General features: G+C 39.2%; 2 protein-coding genes across 6 annotated transcripts in view; one reads left to right on the top strand and one right to left on the bottom strand.

The window, feature by feature from the left end:
* Positions 1-19,236, bottom strand: part of BEND2 (BEN domain containing 2) — a 250,851-nt gene that overhangs the window by 39,292 nt on the left and 192,323 nt on the right. The window lies entirely within an intron of this gene.
* Positions 1-19,236, top strand: part of SCML2 (Scm polycomb group protein like 2) — a 71,755-nt gene that overhangs the window by 49,814 nt on the left and 2,705 nt on the right. For 4 of the 5 annotated variants that reach the window (XM_054271366.1, XM_054271364.1, XM_054271368.1 and 1 more), the window contains 6 exons: positions 3,184-3,319; positions 5,190-5,393; positions 9,818-10,000; positions 11,012-11,125; positions 16,867-17,148; positions 17,846-18,009. In XM_054271366.1, coding sequence (XP_054127341.1) covers positions 3,184-3,319; positions 5,190-5,393; positions 9,818-10,000; positions 11,012-11,125; positions 16,867-17,148; positions 17,846-18,009 — 1,083 coding nt within the window. The remainder of the gene's footprint in view (positions 1-3,183; positions 3,320-5,189; positions 5,394-9,817; positions 10,001-11,011; positions 11,126-16,866; positions 17,149-17,845; positions 18,010-19,236) is intronic. The other variant, XM_054271365.1, reaches the window with a different exon arrangement.

Genomic DNA, 19,236 nt, shown 5'->3' with positions numbered 1-19,236 from the left:
GAGCTTGCAGATACTGTTTGGGGAATGGGTGGTAGTGCTGACATACCCTGTCCTGAGGCAGCAAATCTGAGGTACCTCTATGCACTCCTGATTTCATCTGTGGGACCAGGCAACAGAGAGGCTTTGCAAAATCTAGGTTTGATACATCTAATTTGAGATTTTTACTTTGTTAACTTTAGCATTAAAAACTTGAAAAATTAGCTCCTTTTGAGAACTCACAGAAGGCTGTTATTGCTTTGGTAAGTGGTTAAATTGCCAAGATGTTAGACATATGTGCAAACTTTTCTTTGGACTGTTACACCTGTTAGCATTAGGGTAAAGAGAGGAAATGGGGCTTTGTGGGAGTTCTGCAGACAGGGTGTGTCTGACATGAAGTGCAGCCATACAGCCTGTACACCTCACAGAATGTATGCAAATATGCAAGTGGTATGTACCTAGAGGCTTGAAAGTGCTTTTTTTCTTCCATCCAACCCCCCCAGACTGATGCAAAAAGAAACCCCTCTCCAGATGTTGCACTAAATGGTTGTGCTTCAAGTGTGAGCTGGCTACTTGGTGTATTTAGGGACATTGGTATCTGCCTGTCTCTCTTGTAGAGTTGTTTGAATTCCTTTGCCCTTTTAGGTTTGTTATGTTGCAGTATTTATCATTTTGCAGATATTAAGTTTTATTATACAGCTAGAAATGTTGAGCTGTTGCATCATTTTTCTCCTTTATTTAAATTTTTTCTAAGCTCTGTAGGTATGAGATGCATGTTGGATTTTTTCATTTGTTTCTCACAGATTGCACTGTATGTTTTTACTCTTCCATAATAAAGAAGGAACCTCTGTACATCTCTTTTTTATTATATTTTAAAAGTACACTTTGCATAACAGTGCAAAGAATTCCTTTCAGAATTTCTTGAGGAAACCTCTTGGTCTGACTGTGGCTACCAGCCCTAAATTCAACCCCACAAAAAAACGTTTTTGAGCGTGAGGGTGAAGCTGATGTTGTTCTGGTGGTACAAGCTGTGAGCCCTGCTCTCTGCAGGCAGACAGAGCTGGTGCCTTCCCAGCTGGCAGGGGCCAGCCACACAAAGCCACTGTGCCCAGCCCTGCTGGAATTGTGGCCTGTCTCATGAGACAACACTGCCCATCATGGGGGGCTGCAAAATGAGAGCCTCAGCTGAGCAAGCATAATGTGCTATATTCCCTTCAGAGGGAGAAGGTAGGAAACAGCCAGCTAGTCTCACCATGGGTGCATTGGTGTGGAGAGTGGATGGTTCCTCTTAGTTTAGTGTTTGTATTTTGTTTTCATTCCTACATTTTTCCCCATTTCCCTCATCTTTTCCCTCAATTTGACCAATATCAATACAAAAAATGGGTATTTTTTTAGCATGGTAAAAGAAAACTGCCCCACTGCAAGAATCCCTGCTAGAGGGGACCTTGAGGAATGTTGCACTTCAGATCAAAACCTCAGTCTTCCCAAGTGCATTTTCTTTCTCAGTATTAAGGATGGAGACCTTTCTTTCACCCAGTTAAGATAAATGGTCAGTCCCTGACAAGTACATCACTGCTTGGTTCTGTGCTGCCTCATTCACAAGGCAGTGCCAAGCCTTGGCAATCTACTCCTTATGTTCATGATGATTCCACCCAGTGCCACATTGTCAAGTACTTTCCCCAGGCAAACCTATCTTCTCTGGAATGTAAATGGCACAGAATTTTTTTGTAAGTGACCTGGATTTCAGAAGAAAGTTAATTTCTTCTTTCTAGGTGTTGTGAAGAAGTTAAACACTGCTTCTTTTAGGAAGGTGTATATTCTGATTGCTTTCTACATGGTTTTCAATACATTACTTGGAAAATAGGCTGCTTCTAAAAGTGTAGAGGATGAATACTGCTAAATGGAAGAGGGCTTAGCCTTCCTTAGCTGAAGTTTTACTTCAATATGTATCAGTTTTAATGGTAAATCCTTACTGCATTGCCAAAGTCTCTGCTGCATTCAGCAGTATCAAGACCTTGGGTGATGTCTTACATTCCTAATTTTTGCTAGGTAAGAGAGTCAAAAAGTAATCTGTTCTCATGCAGAAATAAGTGGTGAAGGGAAAAATTATGAACTCCAATGTATTATTTCTTTTATTTCGATGTATTTTTATAGCATGTCAAAACACATCACCGATCTCCTCTCTGGTGACAGTGATAGGACACAAGGGAATGGCCTGAAGTTGTGTCAGGAGAGGGTTAGGTTGGGTATCAGGAAAAGATTCTTCACCCAGAAGGTGGTTGGGCACTGGAACAGGCTCCCCAGGGAAGTGATCACAGCACCAAGCCTGACAGAGCTTGAGAAGTGTTTGGATGCTCTTAGACACAAGGTGTGACTCTTAGGGTGTCCTGAGCAGGGCCAGGAGTTGACTCAATGATCCTTGTGGGTCCCTTCCAACTCAGGGTATTCTGTGATTCTGCAAAATGTCTTCCATGTGCACATTTCTTTTCTAAACCCATTCCAAACCAAATTACAACAAAATCCTCTTTTCCTCAGGTGGAGAAGAACTAATGCACATGGACTAATCTGTAAATTGCTGTGCTCTGAACTCTGGTTATCTGTTGTATGATAAGCTGCAAAGAAGTTTGGTTTGGGAAAGGAAAGGGTGTTGGCAGCCAGCATGACTGTAACTGCAGGATTGTTTGATATCTTGCATGAAGCACCTGAAAATTCCTGGAAGTGGTTACTTGAGAATTTCAACCACTTTGAAACAAGCTGAGGAAAAATACAGGTGCATTGTAATGCTGATGCCTAGATGTGAGTTAGGTTTTTAATGGCAGTACATACTCAGCCCAGCTAACTTACCTGAGCTGTGATAAGCCCAGCTGGAAGGGCATGGACAGGAAAATACCCCGAAATGCCTCTTCCTAAGATTTCTAGAAGAGTCATGAAGTAGTATATAAATTCTTTCTTTTCCCACTTTTTAGGCAAAGGTGGGTTCTTTTCTAAGTCATTTGTCTTCCACTGCATTACTAAAGTAGCTGTAACTGCAAACTGACAGTTTCTGGTCTTCCTTTCCTGAACTTTCCCTTCTCTGCTGTGTGTGGTACTTTTCTAATAAGGAACCACACACGTTCATTAAGATGGTAACTGATAGCAGGAAGGTTGTGCAGACTCCTTAAAAAGCATTAAATATTTTGACTCTGGTTTTTTTTTTTCTCTTAACAGAAAAAAACCTTGCCTGAACAACTGACTCCTACATCTCTTTCTCCTCAGTCATCTCCTGAGGGGGAAAATGGCACTGCACAGATACTTAAAGATGGAATCAGTTTGTCTGGTGCAACTGCAGCAGTTATATCCACAGGTAAAAAACAAAGAAGTGTGTGAAATGGCTTCCATGTCAAGCAGTTTCATTTTTATGAAGAATGTGCTGCAAATTAACTTATTACATTAAATCATTATCCAGCTGCCTTATTTTTGAAAGATATGTGTAGGAGCCAGAGTTACTTTTCAGAACTGGTGTTTTGATGTCCACATTATAGTAGTAAGTGCTGGGGCACAGGGACTTTGATAAATCTGCTAGACCTGGCAGTTTGTTCCTGTGTGAAGAAGGAAACTGTACAGTTCTTTCATGTCTGTCCTACTCCTTAATGTATGAAATGGGAATAGATGGAGCTAAAAGCCCATATGATATTCTGATCCCATGCAAGCTGTACTGTAATGTTACAAAATGGAGATTTTATCTCTATATAACCTTATATGAAGGTAACCAACTCTGTTAAAACCCAGTAATGGCAATCAGAAGAAATACATTCCTCTTTGCTCATGTTTGATATATTTTTGCCTCTAAATATAATGAAATGTGTCTTGAAAAGGATTGGCAGAAAAGAAATAAGCCAGTAGATGAACTAACCCATTGAGGAACTGGTAACCCTATAGTGAAACAATTCATATATTGTCAGCCAAAATCTCAGAATTTTCTAAAAACTCCATAAATTGCCATCATTTTGCTTGTGGTGCTTTTTTACATTCAAAATCTGTTTTTACAATAGAAGTTGTCAGGCTCTTCTCATGCCCAGTTTCAGTCATGGATGAGGGGAAAACAAGTACCTTTTTCCTAGGAAAATAAACCTTTGGCAAGGCAGTTGTTGCTGAGCCCAGACAGAAAATGCCATACTATTACTCTTGGTTTGTAGCTTTGATTATTTGTACAAATAGATTTCCTTCAATTTGTAGACATCAGAGAGTAAACAAATATGCACGAAGACATTACATCATTAAAACACTTGTAGAAATACTTTATTTTTAAATGCTTAGAGTTTTTATCTAAAATCAAACTACAGTTCAGAAAATATGTCACTTCTTTGTGTAATAGAATGTTTAGATTGCTCAATCACCACAGAGGCACATATTTTCATTAAGCTGTAATAATGTCTTGGGTGCATTCATGGTCATGTGGCAGCTAGGATGAACAAGAAAAAAAAATCATCATTTACATGTTTCCCATGTTCTTCTGCCTGGGCAATTGTTTTGGAAGTCAGTTTCACATTGTCTCTTTAAAAAGTAGTTACAAAAGTACTACATTATTGTTTTGTGCTACACTTTAAATGACCTGTGTTTGTAAAGTGTGTTTATTTATATGAGTGTTTGTAAAGAAGTGTTTATTTAGCAGACAAGCCACATTGCAGTGTGGAAATCCTGTGAGTGGTTTGGGTCTTCTGAAGCTACAGGCCTTCAGTAGCCACTCTGTGTGATGTGTATATTAATGCCAGTGGGTGCTGCAGAGTCAGCATCAGTGACAGGTATATAACACAGGGTTCTCTTTGGTGCAGCTTCTCAAATAGGAAACAAATTAGGCAGTAACTTGGTAAGGCCTGCTTTGTAGAATTGTGACTTGGTAGTTTGGAGTACCTGCCAGTAATTTGTATTTTACTGGAACTAGTGTATGAGCAGAGATTAGTCAAAACACAGGCACACATCATGCCAGCTTTGTTACATTAGTGAGGTAGAAGAGGGCTTCAGAAAGCAGGAAAAAAGTGAGTTTAGGATTCAGTCAGGAGAACTGTGGTAGAAGAGCACTTTCTCCGTGCTCTGAAAATATGTGTGCATGCTCAGCTTCTTGAGTTGGCCAGTATAACTTTTCTGCAGGATTAAAACTAAAATGACAATTTGCAGCTCTAACTTGAAAACGTGTCTTGGTTCCTTGGCAGTAAATATGGCTTGTATCTTTTCAGTGTGTGTGTATGTGAACAAACATGGAAATTCTGGGCCTCACCTGGATAAGAAGAAGGTTCAGCAGCTTCCAGACCATTTTGGACCAGGTCCTGTAAATGTGGTGCTTCAGCAGGCTGTACAGGCTTGTGTGGATTGTGCCTATCAAGCCAAAACAGTCTTTGGATTTCTGAAATCTGGCCATCATGGAGGGGAAATGATAACTGGTATGTGAAGATGCTCTGTTTCTTTTTTTTCTTTACTTGCTGAACTTGAGGTGGGGCAGAAGAACTGAAGTAGCTGCAATGAATTTATATCACTTTTTTAGCTGTGCAAACACAGGTGTGAACATTGATGATGTATGATTTATCTTACTCTGAGTTCAGAGTGATTTGAACAATTCTTTAAATTAAAATATAGCAACAGTAGTGTTTAAATTACAAATGCACAATACATTTAGTTTCTTACACTAAGTAGAGCTTGTGTACCTCATTTAGCAGCTGTAGCCAAACATTTGTCAAGTAAACTCACTACAAGTGTGATAAGCAGCTTTATTAGTTCAAGTCATTCGCATAATCTTATCCATGCACGACATTGGTGATCTTAAAGCATTAACCAAGTGGGTGACAAGTCTCAAACTAATCTGTTTAGCTTCCAGGCAAGTGATTCCACATGTTAAAGTTGCTGCTGCTTCCCTTGCCCCATTCCCCAAAATTGCAGCAGTATCTCAGGTCACTCTTCATCCACCTATGTCACCTGTTATGGAATAGGTTTATTTCTATTACATATTGATGGTAGGTTTGTAGGTAAATTATGTCTCAATCTGAATAGCTGCTGCTTGACATTTTTGCCTTCTAGACTAGGAAATATTCTGTGTATAACTGTTAGCACATCAATTCATAAATCCATCAGTGATGGTAAAAGATCTGGCATTACTTTAATCTCTTTACATTAAACCAGATGTGAAAGATGATTAGTGGAATAGAGGATCAGTTAAGTACTCATAAAGATGTTGCTGTGTAACTGGATTTAAAGAGCAGCACCCCAACCTGTGTGTGGCAGAGCTACAGTGAGCCTTGTTCAGGATCCCCCTGAGTTTGTGCACAAAATGGATGCTGCTTCTCTGCTGTGTAGCAGAGGTTTAATGGTGTCATATATATGTGGTTTTGAAACTGGTAATGCTTTATTTTCTCAATATATATGAACATTTTTTATATTATTAATACCTTGTTGTACCTGTTTCAGACAAGTCAGTTTTCTGGAGCAAAATGCCCTGAGATGTTCATTGCCAGTATTCTCTTGGTGATTGTTTATCAACAAGGGCTAAATCCCAGGCCAGTGGCATCTCTGGGCTGTGACTGAGTAATTGAAAATAATAATTTCAAACAGGAGAGAGAAATTTCAGATTCCTTATGTAGCTGTGGCTTGTTTGCATTCAAAAATTCTGTACAGAAAGGATTTACTGCTGTGCACCTGGCTTCACCCCAAGACCTATATTCTGGATTTGAGGAACCTGGTGATGTGGACTGCTCTGGAGTCCTGCTCTGGCTGATAGTAAGCCACAAGTCCCCTGTGGGTTTCTAATGTTCTTGAGCTCTTGCTTCTCCTTGGCTTGTCAGACAGGTAGCTGAGAAGTGGCTGAGCAAACACTCTTTGTCATTTTATCAAAAATTTGTGTGTGATAAGTTTTGTGAAGCATAAAATATGACTTGGATTAATGTAGCACATTACATCTAGCTGTGCACATGAATAGTAAGGAAGAAGAGGGAAGCAGCAGTAGAATAAACTAAGGAAATACAGTTGTAGCCTTTTTGTTTTAAAGTGGGTTTGGAGAGTGGCTTGTTCAGGATTTGATTGGGGTTTTTTTAAACTGTCAAGAAAAAAAATGTTGTGGCAGAGAATAAGCAAAGAAATCTAAGTCTTTTGTGAATTGATGCTTTTATAGAAAGTATTATACCTTCCATAGGAGGAAACGATGTGCTGATGAGGCCATGGATAAAATAATCTTGCTAGAATACATGGAATAATTAGTGAGTTCTTTTGGTTCAGCTACCAAGGAAAATAATTGTTTTGAATAACATTAAATTTAGGATTTTTCCATCTTTTTTTTCTCAAACAAAGGCACAAACTATTTTATTTTTGCTTAATGCATAAGCTTTCAATTCAGGCAAATAAAACAGAAAGGAAATTAAAGGCTTGATTAGCATGCCCACTAATGGTGTTGGTGTCAGCCCCTTTTTTCTCTCTGTAGCACAGAGACTATGGTGTTTGGTGGGATGAAAAAGATTGAGGGTCAGATAAATTTTCTGAAGCAGCAAATTAAAATCAGACTCTAGGATGAATGTCATCACTATCAGAAAAACACATTTCTCTGATTATTTCATTCTCAGTCTTTTTCCCAGCTTGAACCTGGTATGTAAAACATACTTAAAGAAAGGAAGGTGAAGAAATGAGTATGACTTCATCCTGAGGGCTGGGGTTGCACATGCAGGCTCCAGTCCCTGTTTATAAATCGTTAAAATTGAGTTTATTGCACCTCAGAGATGCTCCTTTTTATTTTTTCCCCCTAGCGTTTATCTGGGAAGTAAGATGCTTATGTTTTTCCCAAGCAGAGTAGACATTTGATCCTGTGGATCTGGATCCCACACCCTTGGCTGGAGTTTGTATGGGTGCCCTCAGGTGTTGAGAGTCCTGGGGAGCTGTGTTTGCACTGAATCTTTATTTGTGGATTTTTCTCATTAAATATTTTGCTGGGGCAGTCACAACACCTCAGCTATTTCTTGCTTTATCCTCTTGACAACTCCTGAGTAACATTGTTCTTTTCAATGGTTTTTTTTTTTCAAAATGAGAAATTAAGGGGTATAGAATAAGTCATTTCCCCAAAGACTGTATAGGCAGATCCATGAGGCTATTATAGAGCATTTTAAATTTCTGCTGTAGCTGACTACTACCTTGCAGTTAATTTGTCAGGAGGTCAAGCTATGGTAGGACTCACAGCCCATTTGCTCTCCAGACCTGGTTAAATTCCAAACAAAAATTTGCCTTTGGAGACTCCTTCCCCAAACAGGATGTAGAGGACCTTGTGTCTGAGCTACATGAGGGACTGTTAATCATTAGCATTTCATTTGGACATTGGAGCCTGGAAAAAACCTAATAGGCCATGGAAACACTTCAGTCTTGTAGTACTGACTCCTAAACTTCAAGCACTTGCACTGGTCAGTCTGTCATGAAAGCAGGTGGGAGAGGCAGCACATTGTCGTTGGTGCTGACTGGTTAACTCACATTAACTCTAATCAGAAGCTTCCTTACATCAACAGTGTAAGTAATTGACACTTCAGATTTCCTAAAGAAGCCTAAAATATGCTAGACTTAGGCATTTTCCTTGATTTTGTGTATATTATCTGTCTCTTTTGTAACACAATATGGAAATATTCCTGAATTCAGATCTGCAAGTTAAGGAGTAAAGGCTTTCTTGTCATTTCAGGCTTTTTTTTTTTATTTTGGTTTTTTTTTTTTGGTTTATTTTTTTTTTTTAAAGCATCTGCCACCAACAAAATGTGATCCTTTAAAGTTCTGCTTATCATTTGGAAACTTATGTTAACAACAGAAAGCTGCATGACAGGCTGAAAACCAAAAAGACAAATTGATGCATAAAGCTGGTGTTTATTGCCACTTCTTTTCAGCCCTAAGCTTAAGTTGCAAGTTTGTTCCTGCTTTGTTCTAAAGTCTTCCTAATCACAAGTAACTAAAGTTTCAGCTGATGTAATGGCAATTATTTATCCATGTATCTGGAATATTGATTCTTTTCCAAACCTTACTGATTTTCACAAAAAAGAAAAATATCCTCAGCTGCCCCACTGTTTGAGGGCAAGGAAAGAGATCAACAAGGAAAAGACATAGGCACATGTCCAGGCTCTTTGTAATCACTCAGTTTAAAAGACAACAGATCCATTTGTGGCTGCTGTGGTATCTCTGCCACCTAACTCCTGTTGAATAAATGGGTGCTTGACCACTGTAGTGTTGACAGCAGGATAGATTTCTGTAGGGATAAAATAGCAAATGGCAAAACAACTTCTGAGTCAGAATGTCAATGGTAATGGATGCCAGCACCTTACCACAAGTATTCTCCATTCAGTTAAAAACTGAGAAAAAAAATACTAAAATTGTTTGTTTCATTTCTTTAGGGTTTTTTTTTTTTTGGCTTTTTTAAAAATTTTTTTATTAACTGAGCTTTTTGTTGATTTTTTTAGGAGGATTGTGGGGTATTTTTTAACAAGCATTGTAAAGGGTCTTCCTTGTGCTATCTCCTGTAAATAGGTGGTGGAGAGCTTGCTGATTTATAAGTGATGGAAATTCCACATAGAGTTTCAGTGGTGAGGTAGTTGTAAGTTTTGTTATACTGGTGTGAATCCAAAATGATTTTATTAAATTAAGTTCCCATAGAGCAAATTTAAACTGACATGGATCCCATGGAAGGTGAGATCAGTCCTTTGGATAGAAATTTTTTAAACTATCAGAATGATTGTTTACTCCTCTCATGCCTTGCACGGTTTAAATCAAGTCTGGATGTCTTTTCCTTTAAGTTAATGATGGTGTTTTACTATACTTCATGATGCTTGGGGGGTGTTTGACATAATCTTCTTATTCACAGCTTCCTTTGATGGGGAAAAGCATGCCATCAATCTTCCTTCTGTAAACAGTGCATCGTTTGTCCTGCGCTTCTTGGAGAAGCTGTGCCACAGTCTGCAGTGTGATAATCTCTTCAGTAGCCAGCCCTTCAGCCCTTACATGGGATGTGCCCACAGTCCTATGGAGTACGATAGGAATAAGCCAGGTACTGTTAATCACTTGTCATTTTCAAGTGCTGATATTTCTGAGAAATGTGGGGACTTAAGGAAATGCAACTTTTTAGTCTTTCTGTGACATGAATTGCTTAAAATTTATACACTTCAGTTCTTAGTGAATTGGTTCCAGTGTGGAAGTGCTTTGACAGTAATGGATAGGTCATACCACATGTGCAGAAATAATTTTGTTCAGCAAACTTCTCCTTGTAGGCAAGCCAGAAAACATATGTACTTTACTAGTGTGATACTGCTAAAAAGGCAAGGTCAAAATTTCACATTTCATTTGTTAAATTTATGTTCAGCTCATAAACTGAATTTACCAAAAGATGCTTGCTGTCTGGGAGAAGGCACTTCCCCTGAAAGGGAGTTCAACACAAGTACAAAGTCTTTCCTCTCTCTTTTTACCTTACTTAGGGGTGGCTCAAAAATTTTTGCATTGTACTATGTACAGTCCTGTGATCTAGTAGAAAAACTTGTGAAATTGGCTGCTTGTGAAATTTTTTGTGAATCCAATACCTTTGCTGCACCAGGAATGCAGAGTAAATGGGAGATGCAATTACTTGCCCAAGATCTCCCAACAGGTTGTTTGTAGGACCTGGTATTACAAGTCCCAGGTGAAGCCAGGAGTCTCAGCTGAGATAGCTTTGTTGTCAAGACAATTTCACAAGATTTATATTGGGAACAAAGTTTCCTCAGAGCTCTTTGATAGCTGAGTCTGTGTTCTGGGTACTGCTGTAGAATTTTTTTTCCTCTTTCCAATGCAGAAATTATGTTGATAATTCTATCTATTCTATGAAAGTTCTTAGTTTTAACTGTTCAGGAAGGTAGACAGGGTCAAGGTTATTCAGCTTTGAAATTTTGTATTGGTGACTGAGTCTATGTGACACAAGAAGTGGAGCTCTAACCTGGTGAATGGCTGATGTCTGTCAGCTTCTGTCTCTGGACTCAGCCCATGAGCAGCTTTATGCTAGAGTAACAAGTAGTGACCTTTCCTCTCACAGCCAAAGAAGAAATACCTGAGAACAGGAGTGCTAAACGCTACTCCCAGGACTCTCCACCATACACTGCTCCTCTTTCCCCTAAGCTTCCCAGAAATGATGCTCATCCATCTGAAGGTAATTACATTATGTCAGAATTATATATGAGGATTATTTATGGTTTCAGTATTTCCAGTCAAAAAGGACTGAGTACAACATATGTATCTGGTTTGTCTCTAGCCTTTGACAGGTCTGGGTGGAAGTATGTTAATTATTGATCACTGGCACTTTGCACTTAAAGAAGTTCTACTGCAAGTTCCAACAGTGCTTCTCCTAAACCCACAGCCTTTTCTGTGAAGGGGCTCAGGCAAACAGGTGACAGATGAAGCCTCCTGCTCCATGTAGGGCTACTGAGCAGAAAACCAATTGCCTTGAAATGGGTTAGGAGATAAATTGGAAGCAGCTCTTAACTCCAGGCTGGGTTGATTAAGTGAGTAAGGGTGCAGCTAGATGATACAATTCAGCTGAGTTTATGGCTAGCTAGCTGCCAGTGGAAGTTGTGCTGTTCCTGCTTTCCTTGCCTCCTTGTCCCTGCACTGAGTCCTAGCCCATCCCCTGCTCTTTTTCCCTGGCTGGGTAGTGAGCTGAAGCAGTGACCAAAAGGACAGAAAACATTCTGGTGAAATCTTGTTTTACTTCCCTGGAGTGACTCTCTGTGGACTTGGATGAGCACAGGAAGGATGGAGTGGAAGGCAGCCATGTCCAGGGGGGCAGTGTAGCCCCCCTGTGACAGCTCACTCTTGGGCTGGTGTAGTTCACAGATGAAATAACACTTCTTCCTGTGCTGCAGCTCAGCTGCAGTAAGTGAGCACATGTCTAGTCTTAGTCTGCCTCAGATGTGAAGTAAAGCATCTAGGTTTAAATGCAAGTGAGAGAGACACAGTGAAATGGTTGAGTATTTGCTATTTAACTGGTTAAGACATGATAAGTTGATGATACTGACTTATCCCATCTGATACATACTTTCTCTTGCAGTAAGATACTTGCACATCATTTCCAAGGGCTTTTTTGAAGTATAATGGGGATTAGTAATTTTTTCCTCCTTTTTTTCTTTCTTTTTGTTTGTGATCTTGAAATGATTTTGTATCTATTGGCATGAGCAGAGGCAGCATATCTCTTTTATGCATATTAAAAAGCCATAAGACTACAGTTAAAGCAGAAAAGGATGTAAAATTAAAATGTTCAAAATGATAACTTATTTAAAATTATATGTCTTACTATTTTTATATATATAACATATTCACATCTTGATATTTCCTGTAGCTGTTATTATACACAGTTCTGCATTGATTATTGACTTCCGTGTCTTCACAAAAGAAGTTCTGGTTTAATTCCAGAGATACATTATATATCTAAGTTATATTTTTGGTATTAACATAAGTGTGGAGCACTTAATAATGCTCAAATGAAGTTGTTTCATTTGGAGCAAAACAAATGTTTAAGTAGAGCTACAGTATCTTGTAAGAAATCTTACTCAAGTAAACATGAGTACACATTCTGCTTTTTATTCCTTGTTTGCTAGCAGATCTTCTACAGATGGAGTCAGGGTACCCTTTAAAATATTTTTTAAGATCACTAGTTCATTTTAAGATGCAGTTACTTGAATAAAAAGTAATTAAAGCAAGTGTTTTTCCATAGTTTCAGAGGTTTGAATTTGTACTCTGTGTATTTTAACAGGCAAAGTGTTCTCTAGCATTGTGTGTTTCCCATTAGGACAATGTCCTCTGCTGAAAATCTGGAGGCAATTTTGTAGCGGTCAGTCATGGGTTGGTTAACAAGAAAGATCTGCCCCCAAAAAGTTCTGGTTCCATTGAGACACAGTTGTCTTAAAATAGTTGTTTTGAAATATCATTTGAAGGCAAAATGGAGTAATTGTGGGAAAGTCTTTCAAACAGCTTGTTTTCCTTCTGATCCGCTCAGGGATGTGCTTTGCAGGTTTTGCTGCCTTTCTTGCTCACTAACAGTTTCTTTTTAAAGTTATGAAAGACAAAGAAGGAGGGAGTGGGGAATAACTCAGACTCCCTTCCCCTGAAAACAGAGTGTTCCTACTACTGTGTCCAATTACATCATTTTGTTACGTGTGAGACAGAACAACTGGCTTCTAATTCCCAGAAGAGCCTCAAGAAAACAAAACATCCAGTTCCTGCTAAGGCTTCAGTGCCTAAACAGTCTGCTTTCTTCCCACATTTGAAACTGAAGGTCTCTTACTGGCCTTTCATTAATCTGCCCAGAGGTCAGGCATGCTGCAGTGGAACCTCCCATCTCCTTCCATAGCCCTGCTATTCACAGCTGCTCAAAACGCCGAGGTAGGCGAACTGAGTCACTCCATGGATTGAGCTGCTCCATTTCCTAGATGCCACTTTGGCTGCATTTTGTTTGTAGAGAAGCTGGATAGATTGGAAAGTGGATTGGATACTATAGCTACTGAACAGAAAGCTTTACCTAAAAAATGAGGGAAATATGCCACCTTTTCCACCTTGTATATATGAGTTTAGAATTCACAGTAAGGTAAATTCAAATGCTGATATCTTGGAGGAAAAAAGCAGAATTGATCTTTCCCCAGCCTGGTATTTCCTTCAGGATATATGACATCAGAGACAAATCTGGGATATACCTGGAATGAATACAACTAAGTTCTTTTGCAATACAGTAATTTTAAAATATTTTTTTTCTACAGAAATCTTGACAAAGATAATCTAAACCAATTATTAAAAAACCCAAAAAACTAACCTATATTTGGATTCCTGCTAGTTTACCATAAAAACTTTAAAAATGGGGTTTTTTATTATGTTACATGGAATTGGCTGGTACATGCTTTAATACTCCAGTTGAAACTCTCTGCTGGGGAATGTTGCTTCCATTGTTCCATCTTACCTTTCCAGATTTCTGAAATCTGAATGCACAGATTCAGTCAATTAAACCTCATGCTCCTTCATACAGCTTTGCTGTAACAATTTAAGGTATCACCTCTGCCTTTTGGCCGTGAACTGAGATGTGGTTTCATTCTCTACAGCTCTAATTTTCCCTTGGTTGGCTACTTTTTAATTTTATAGTGTTCATCATTGACTTCATCTCTTAAAGTCTCTCTGAAATTCTGTGGAATGATACCTTTTGTTTTTAATCTTGGTAAGTTACTGTAAGTACTTCTGAGAAATAAAAAGGCTTTTGTTTTCTTGTTTGTTTTCTTTAAATACCTCAGTAGCTTCTTCTTTGCTTTTGTGATTCGGTTCTGACAAACTAGAAAGTTTTGCAGCGGTTATTTTGAAAGTTACTTGTATGAAAGAGAAGGACTTGTATCCATAAAAGCTTCTTTATTCCATGACTATCAAATTTAGTAAAAGATGTTACATCACCTTGCAGATGAGGAGTCCAGGAAGGCTGGACATAAAGATGCAGGAGCAGGCTGTCCTCACATGCTGAAGGACAAGCTTGACAGAAGAAGACTGTCCTGGCTGAACAGAAAAGTTTGGCTGGAACTCAGGGAAAAAAAGGACTTTGGAAGAAGCGGCATGAAAACCATGAAAACCTTCTGAAACCAGAAGGACTACAAAGATGATATTAGGTTATTTGGGGCAAAAATTAGAAAGGTTAAAGCCCAAACGGAACTTAATCTGGCTACTGCCAAAAAAGACAAAAAAATTTTTGTCTCATTTTTCTCAGCAGTCGGGGAGGGCTAAGGAGAATCTCAAGCCTTTATTGGATGTGGGGGGTGGGGAAAAAAGTGATGAAATTTTAGGAAGGCTGTTTGAAGTACTTTATGCCTCATTTTCCTCTGGCTTCAGTACTAAGATCTGTTGTTCTCCATGCATCCTGAGCTGGAAGGTAGGGATGGGAAGCAGACTGAAGCCCCCACAATCCAAGGGAAAATGGTCACCACTTGTGCACAATGTGCACAAGTCTCTAGGACCATATAGAATCTGCCCAGGAGTACTGAGGGAGCTGGTGGAAGTGCTCACCTCCATTCACTCACCTTACTGCGCTCTACAGTTGTGTGAAAGGAGGTTATTGGGAGGTGGGAATTCAAATCTTCTCCCAATTAACACTTCTCCCAAGCGATAGGACAAGAGGAAATGGCCTCAAGTTGCACACAAAGAAGTTCAAATTGGGTGTTAGGAAAAGTTTCTTCACTAAAGTCTTGTCAGTCATTGGAACAGGCTGTCCAGGGTTGAGTCACCATCCCTGGGAGTATTTAAAAGACAAGTGGCTTAGTGGTGAACACAGTGGTACTGAGTTAATAACGGTCATCGTGGCTTTTTCCAGCCAAAAGCATTCTGTGGTCTTGCCTTACTGAATTCACTAAGGAGGATGCTGGCCCTCTGAGAGCCTTTAACTCCCTTTCAGGGTTATGGTGTATGAAAGTCAAAATACACATAATAGTTCTTCCCTGTACTACACTTGAAACAGGATTCAGAAAGAGAACCTGAGAGAAGAACCTCAAGCAAGAGGTGCAGAAGAGAACCTCAAGCAAGTTGAAAGCACGCTTGAGAAGGTCACTGGGTTCTTTAGGAAAATACTCTTCCTTTGGCTTTAATATTTGCCCAATAAATTCTTGAAAGTTTTCATATAAGAAAAGTAGTAAAAAGGCTTATTTCAGGAGCTTCTTTTGCAGAGCATACCAGTTCTTATTCCAAAGAATATGCTGCCTCACTAGCATATGTTTTATAACTTCAGTAGAGTTATTTTCGAGATGGTAGTGTGGGGCTTACACTTCTGTGAACCTGTTAGCTATATTTTTCCAGCTCTTAACTCTCCTGCCAAAGCAGCATTTGTTTCATACAGATTTGTACATCGTGCTTCCAAGTTCTTTCTTGTGCTAGATACTGGTCTGATGCAAACAGAGGGTAGTATCTATGATTGCTAGAGAATGGAGTGGTGTTCCTGTTGATTTGGGGTTTTTTTCCTCACACAGCATGCTTCTCTCAAACAGACCTGAATTGGGCTGAATGGGAGTGGAATTTTCAGTAACCAAGCAAACCTGGCTCCTGTCTCATGGCCCAGGGAAAGGGACATGCTGAACTCCATTCAAGTGGCTGAGAATCAGTATTGACAGACTTTAAAACGTTCACAAGTCTTCTGAGTGGGTGTTGTTTTTCTTTTGTAGAGTATAAATTTGCTGAAAAGACATAAGAACTCGAATATTGTTATAGTCTCCTCCTGAGATTTCACTTTTTTTTATACTTGCTCTGTGGGTTCAGTAATTTACCTGAATCTTTAGCTTTCCAGAGTCTGCAGTTAGAGACCTTGAAACCCTGCCCTATGCAAAGAACTATGTGAAGATAAAGCAGATAAAGATGTTTTGTGGTCAAAACATATTGCATTAGTGTGCCACCTCTGTCTGAACCTGTGGGGTCCATAGATATTAATTGTCTGTTTGTTTTCTTTATGAAGTTGGTAACTCCCTCTGCTGTTTAGAACTTACTAAACAATTGTTAGTTAACATGAGAGAGTTTTTTGCATTAATAATGTCTTGCAAAATAAATGCTACATAATATTAATGGTTGGCTTGACTAAAATGATTTGATGTATCAATATTTACAGCAGACAATTTTATTTAAAAAAAAAATTCCTCTGTCATTTCCCTGGTCATAGCTTTCAGTAAGTACAACTGAAATGATTAATGGAAGAATGTCTCAAACCTGACATATTAAATCTTTCGCTACAAAAAAGGGGCAAACATTCAGTCTCAGTGATTGACTCACAAGAGATTTGTTAACAGGATTACAATCGGTCAGTAGCTTCAAAAGAACATAGCTAGGCCTTAAGTAACAAAGGTGTAATGTCCATCACTTTGAACATGTTGGTGCTTGCTTCTTGTGTAGCAGAAACATTGCCTATAGAGGAAAACAGCACTTCCAAAGAGCACCGATTTTCTGAGGATTCTATGGATTCTGCACTTAATTCTGTAAATGCATCAAAGCCAGCCTGTCGGAATTCCACGGAGTACCGGCCTTCAGGAAATGCTGCATTTTACAGAAACTCCCATCAGCCAGCAACTGCTACCTCCAATTCAGCCCCGCTCCTGCGCAGGCTGTCCCTGAGCTCGGCCGGGAGCAGTGGTTACTATGAAGTCAGCAGGAATCGGATACAGAGGCGGATTGAAGGTATGCTGCTACACAAAACCTTCCAGAGTATGTCACTGCTTCAACTAACAAGCAAAGTTATGAATAAAGAAGGTCTTTGCCATTGGAGAGCTTGCATATGGATTGAAATGTGCTGTTGCCAAGCTTGTCAGGCTTGCTAATGTAACTGCAAATACAGAACTTAAGCCTTTTAGTATTAATAGTGCAGTGCTGCAAGCCAGGCAAGGTCTTTGCTGCTGCAGCTTCTTCTTGCTGCTGTGATGGACCCTGCAGCAAGCCAGAGCAGACAGGGATAGCTATATGCAGCTCACTTCCTGAGCATCTTATCAAATACTGCCATGTTGCTGAAATACAGGGATAGAGTTTCCTACTGTCTCTCCCTCTGTCTGCACAGCTTCACTTGCCTTTGCCTCATTCCCAGTTAATAGTATCTTGGGACCCAGGAGCCAAGTACAAGTAAAACTAAGCCCTCTAGGTATGTCACAGTGCTCATTTGTGCTGCTGTAAATATTTGCAGTTATAGAAGTCATTTAAAGACAAAAGGAACAGTTCAATATTATTATAAGGAAAATAAAGCATCTTTTCATTTTAATATATTGCAAACAGTGCATAATAAATGCCATAAGGTAATATTAAAGTGTCTTATGTGAAATGAAATGTGTTATCCCTGTACAAACTAGTGATACTTCTTCCTTTCACAATATTTTTGTATTAAAAGCTGCAAGTTCCACAACTGGACCGGATTTAAATTCACTAAAAAGGGAACCTTCAAGAATATTGAATAAGGATCCTTCCACTTGGTCAATAGAGGAAGTAGTGCGTTTTGTGAAAGAAGCTGATCCACGGGCACTGGCTCCACATGCAGAACTCTTCAGGAGACATGTATGATGCTTGTCCATTCTGTTCTAATAGATTGTATCATGTTAATCTCTTAAAACACAACTTTCATGTCTATCAGTCTGTTTGCAGGTGGAGTAGACTCTCCTGATGTTTTAGAGAGAGGTGGAAAATTACTTTTCTACCTGAAACGAAACCCTCCTGCAGTATATTTTTTCTGTCTTTCAGTCTTGCTAGACTAACATAAATAGCCACCTCTTTCCAGTGTATGTGGAATAATGCCAACCTGGAAGTGCTCAAGTTCTAAAAGCCAACATCCCTGGTGCTTCTAGAGACGATGGCATTCTCATGTACAGTGCAGGGCATTCAGTCCCCCTGTTTTGGAGACTTAATCTTCTAGAGTAGAGGTGATGTTACCCATTGTCAGCTAGGCACTTAATCATTGATGCTAACATTCAGAGAACTGAAATAATTAATCTGTTTGAGAAAACAATATGGAGGGTTTCATAGGTCTGACTAGATGTTATCTTTAGAGACAGAAACTGTTATCAGTTTGTGATAGGTTTGATCTCCCCTATTTCTTCTTGCTGTGCCTTTCTGTGGTAGGCTGCTCAGTAAAGAGCTGCTTTCTTATTTGATTGCATATATGGCCCTCCAAAAAGAGATTGGCTTTGTCTTTAGTAGTATTTCATCTATGTTCTGCTCCAGCTCCTCCTAACAGTTTAATCTCTGAGTAAGATGGATTGAAATGAAAAATCAAAATAACTTCTGATGTAGATTCCTGTCTTATATTTTATTCTTAGTTGTATAACAATGGTAAATGTCATTTGTTTTATCAGGTTTATGTTTAAAAAAGTAAGACAGAGTGTTTCTCTTTATGGTGCTTTATGGAACTAATTGCCTGTCTGTGGTATGTAATGATACTAACAGCTTAGGACTGTCATATTTCAGCAACTTCTCAGTCAGACAGTTGAAATCTGACTAGCTTGTCCTTGGTCTTGATCCTGACAATCTCTTTGGTTCAACATGGAAATAGATCTGTCTAATTTCCCATATTTAGATGGTCTCTGGCCCTTTCCTCCATGTGACTATTTGTACACGCATGCCAGAATCCTCCCACAGCTGTTTTCAAGGTTCAGTGCAAGGCCTCAGTGCTTGGATCATTTAATCTCTAACTGCACAGACCTTCCTTTGCAGCTTCTTTTTATTTTTTCCCTTGACCCATTCACTTTTTTTCCTGGTGAGAAACCCTAATTCTGAGGGCTGTTTGAT

This window comes from Melozone crissalis, unplaced genomic scaffold, assembly GCF_028551555.1.
Source record: "Melozone crissalis strain CALT ecotype California unplaced genomic scaffold, PUWL_Pcris_2 ptg000013l_1, whole genome shotgun sequence".
NCBI lineage: Eukaryota > Metazoa > Chordata > Aves > Passeriformes > Passerellidae > Melozone > Melozone crissalis.
The sequence above is the reverse complement of the archived record's forward strand: the minus strand, read 5'-3'. Positions and strand labels throughout refer to the sequence as shown.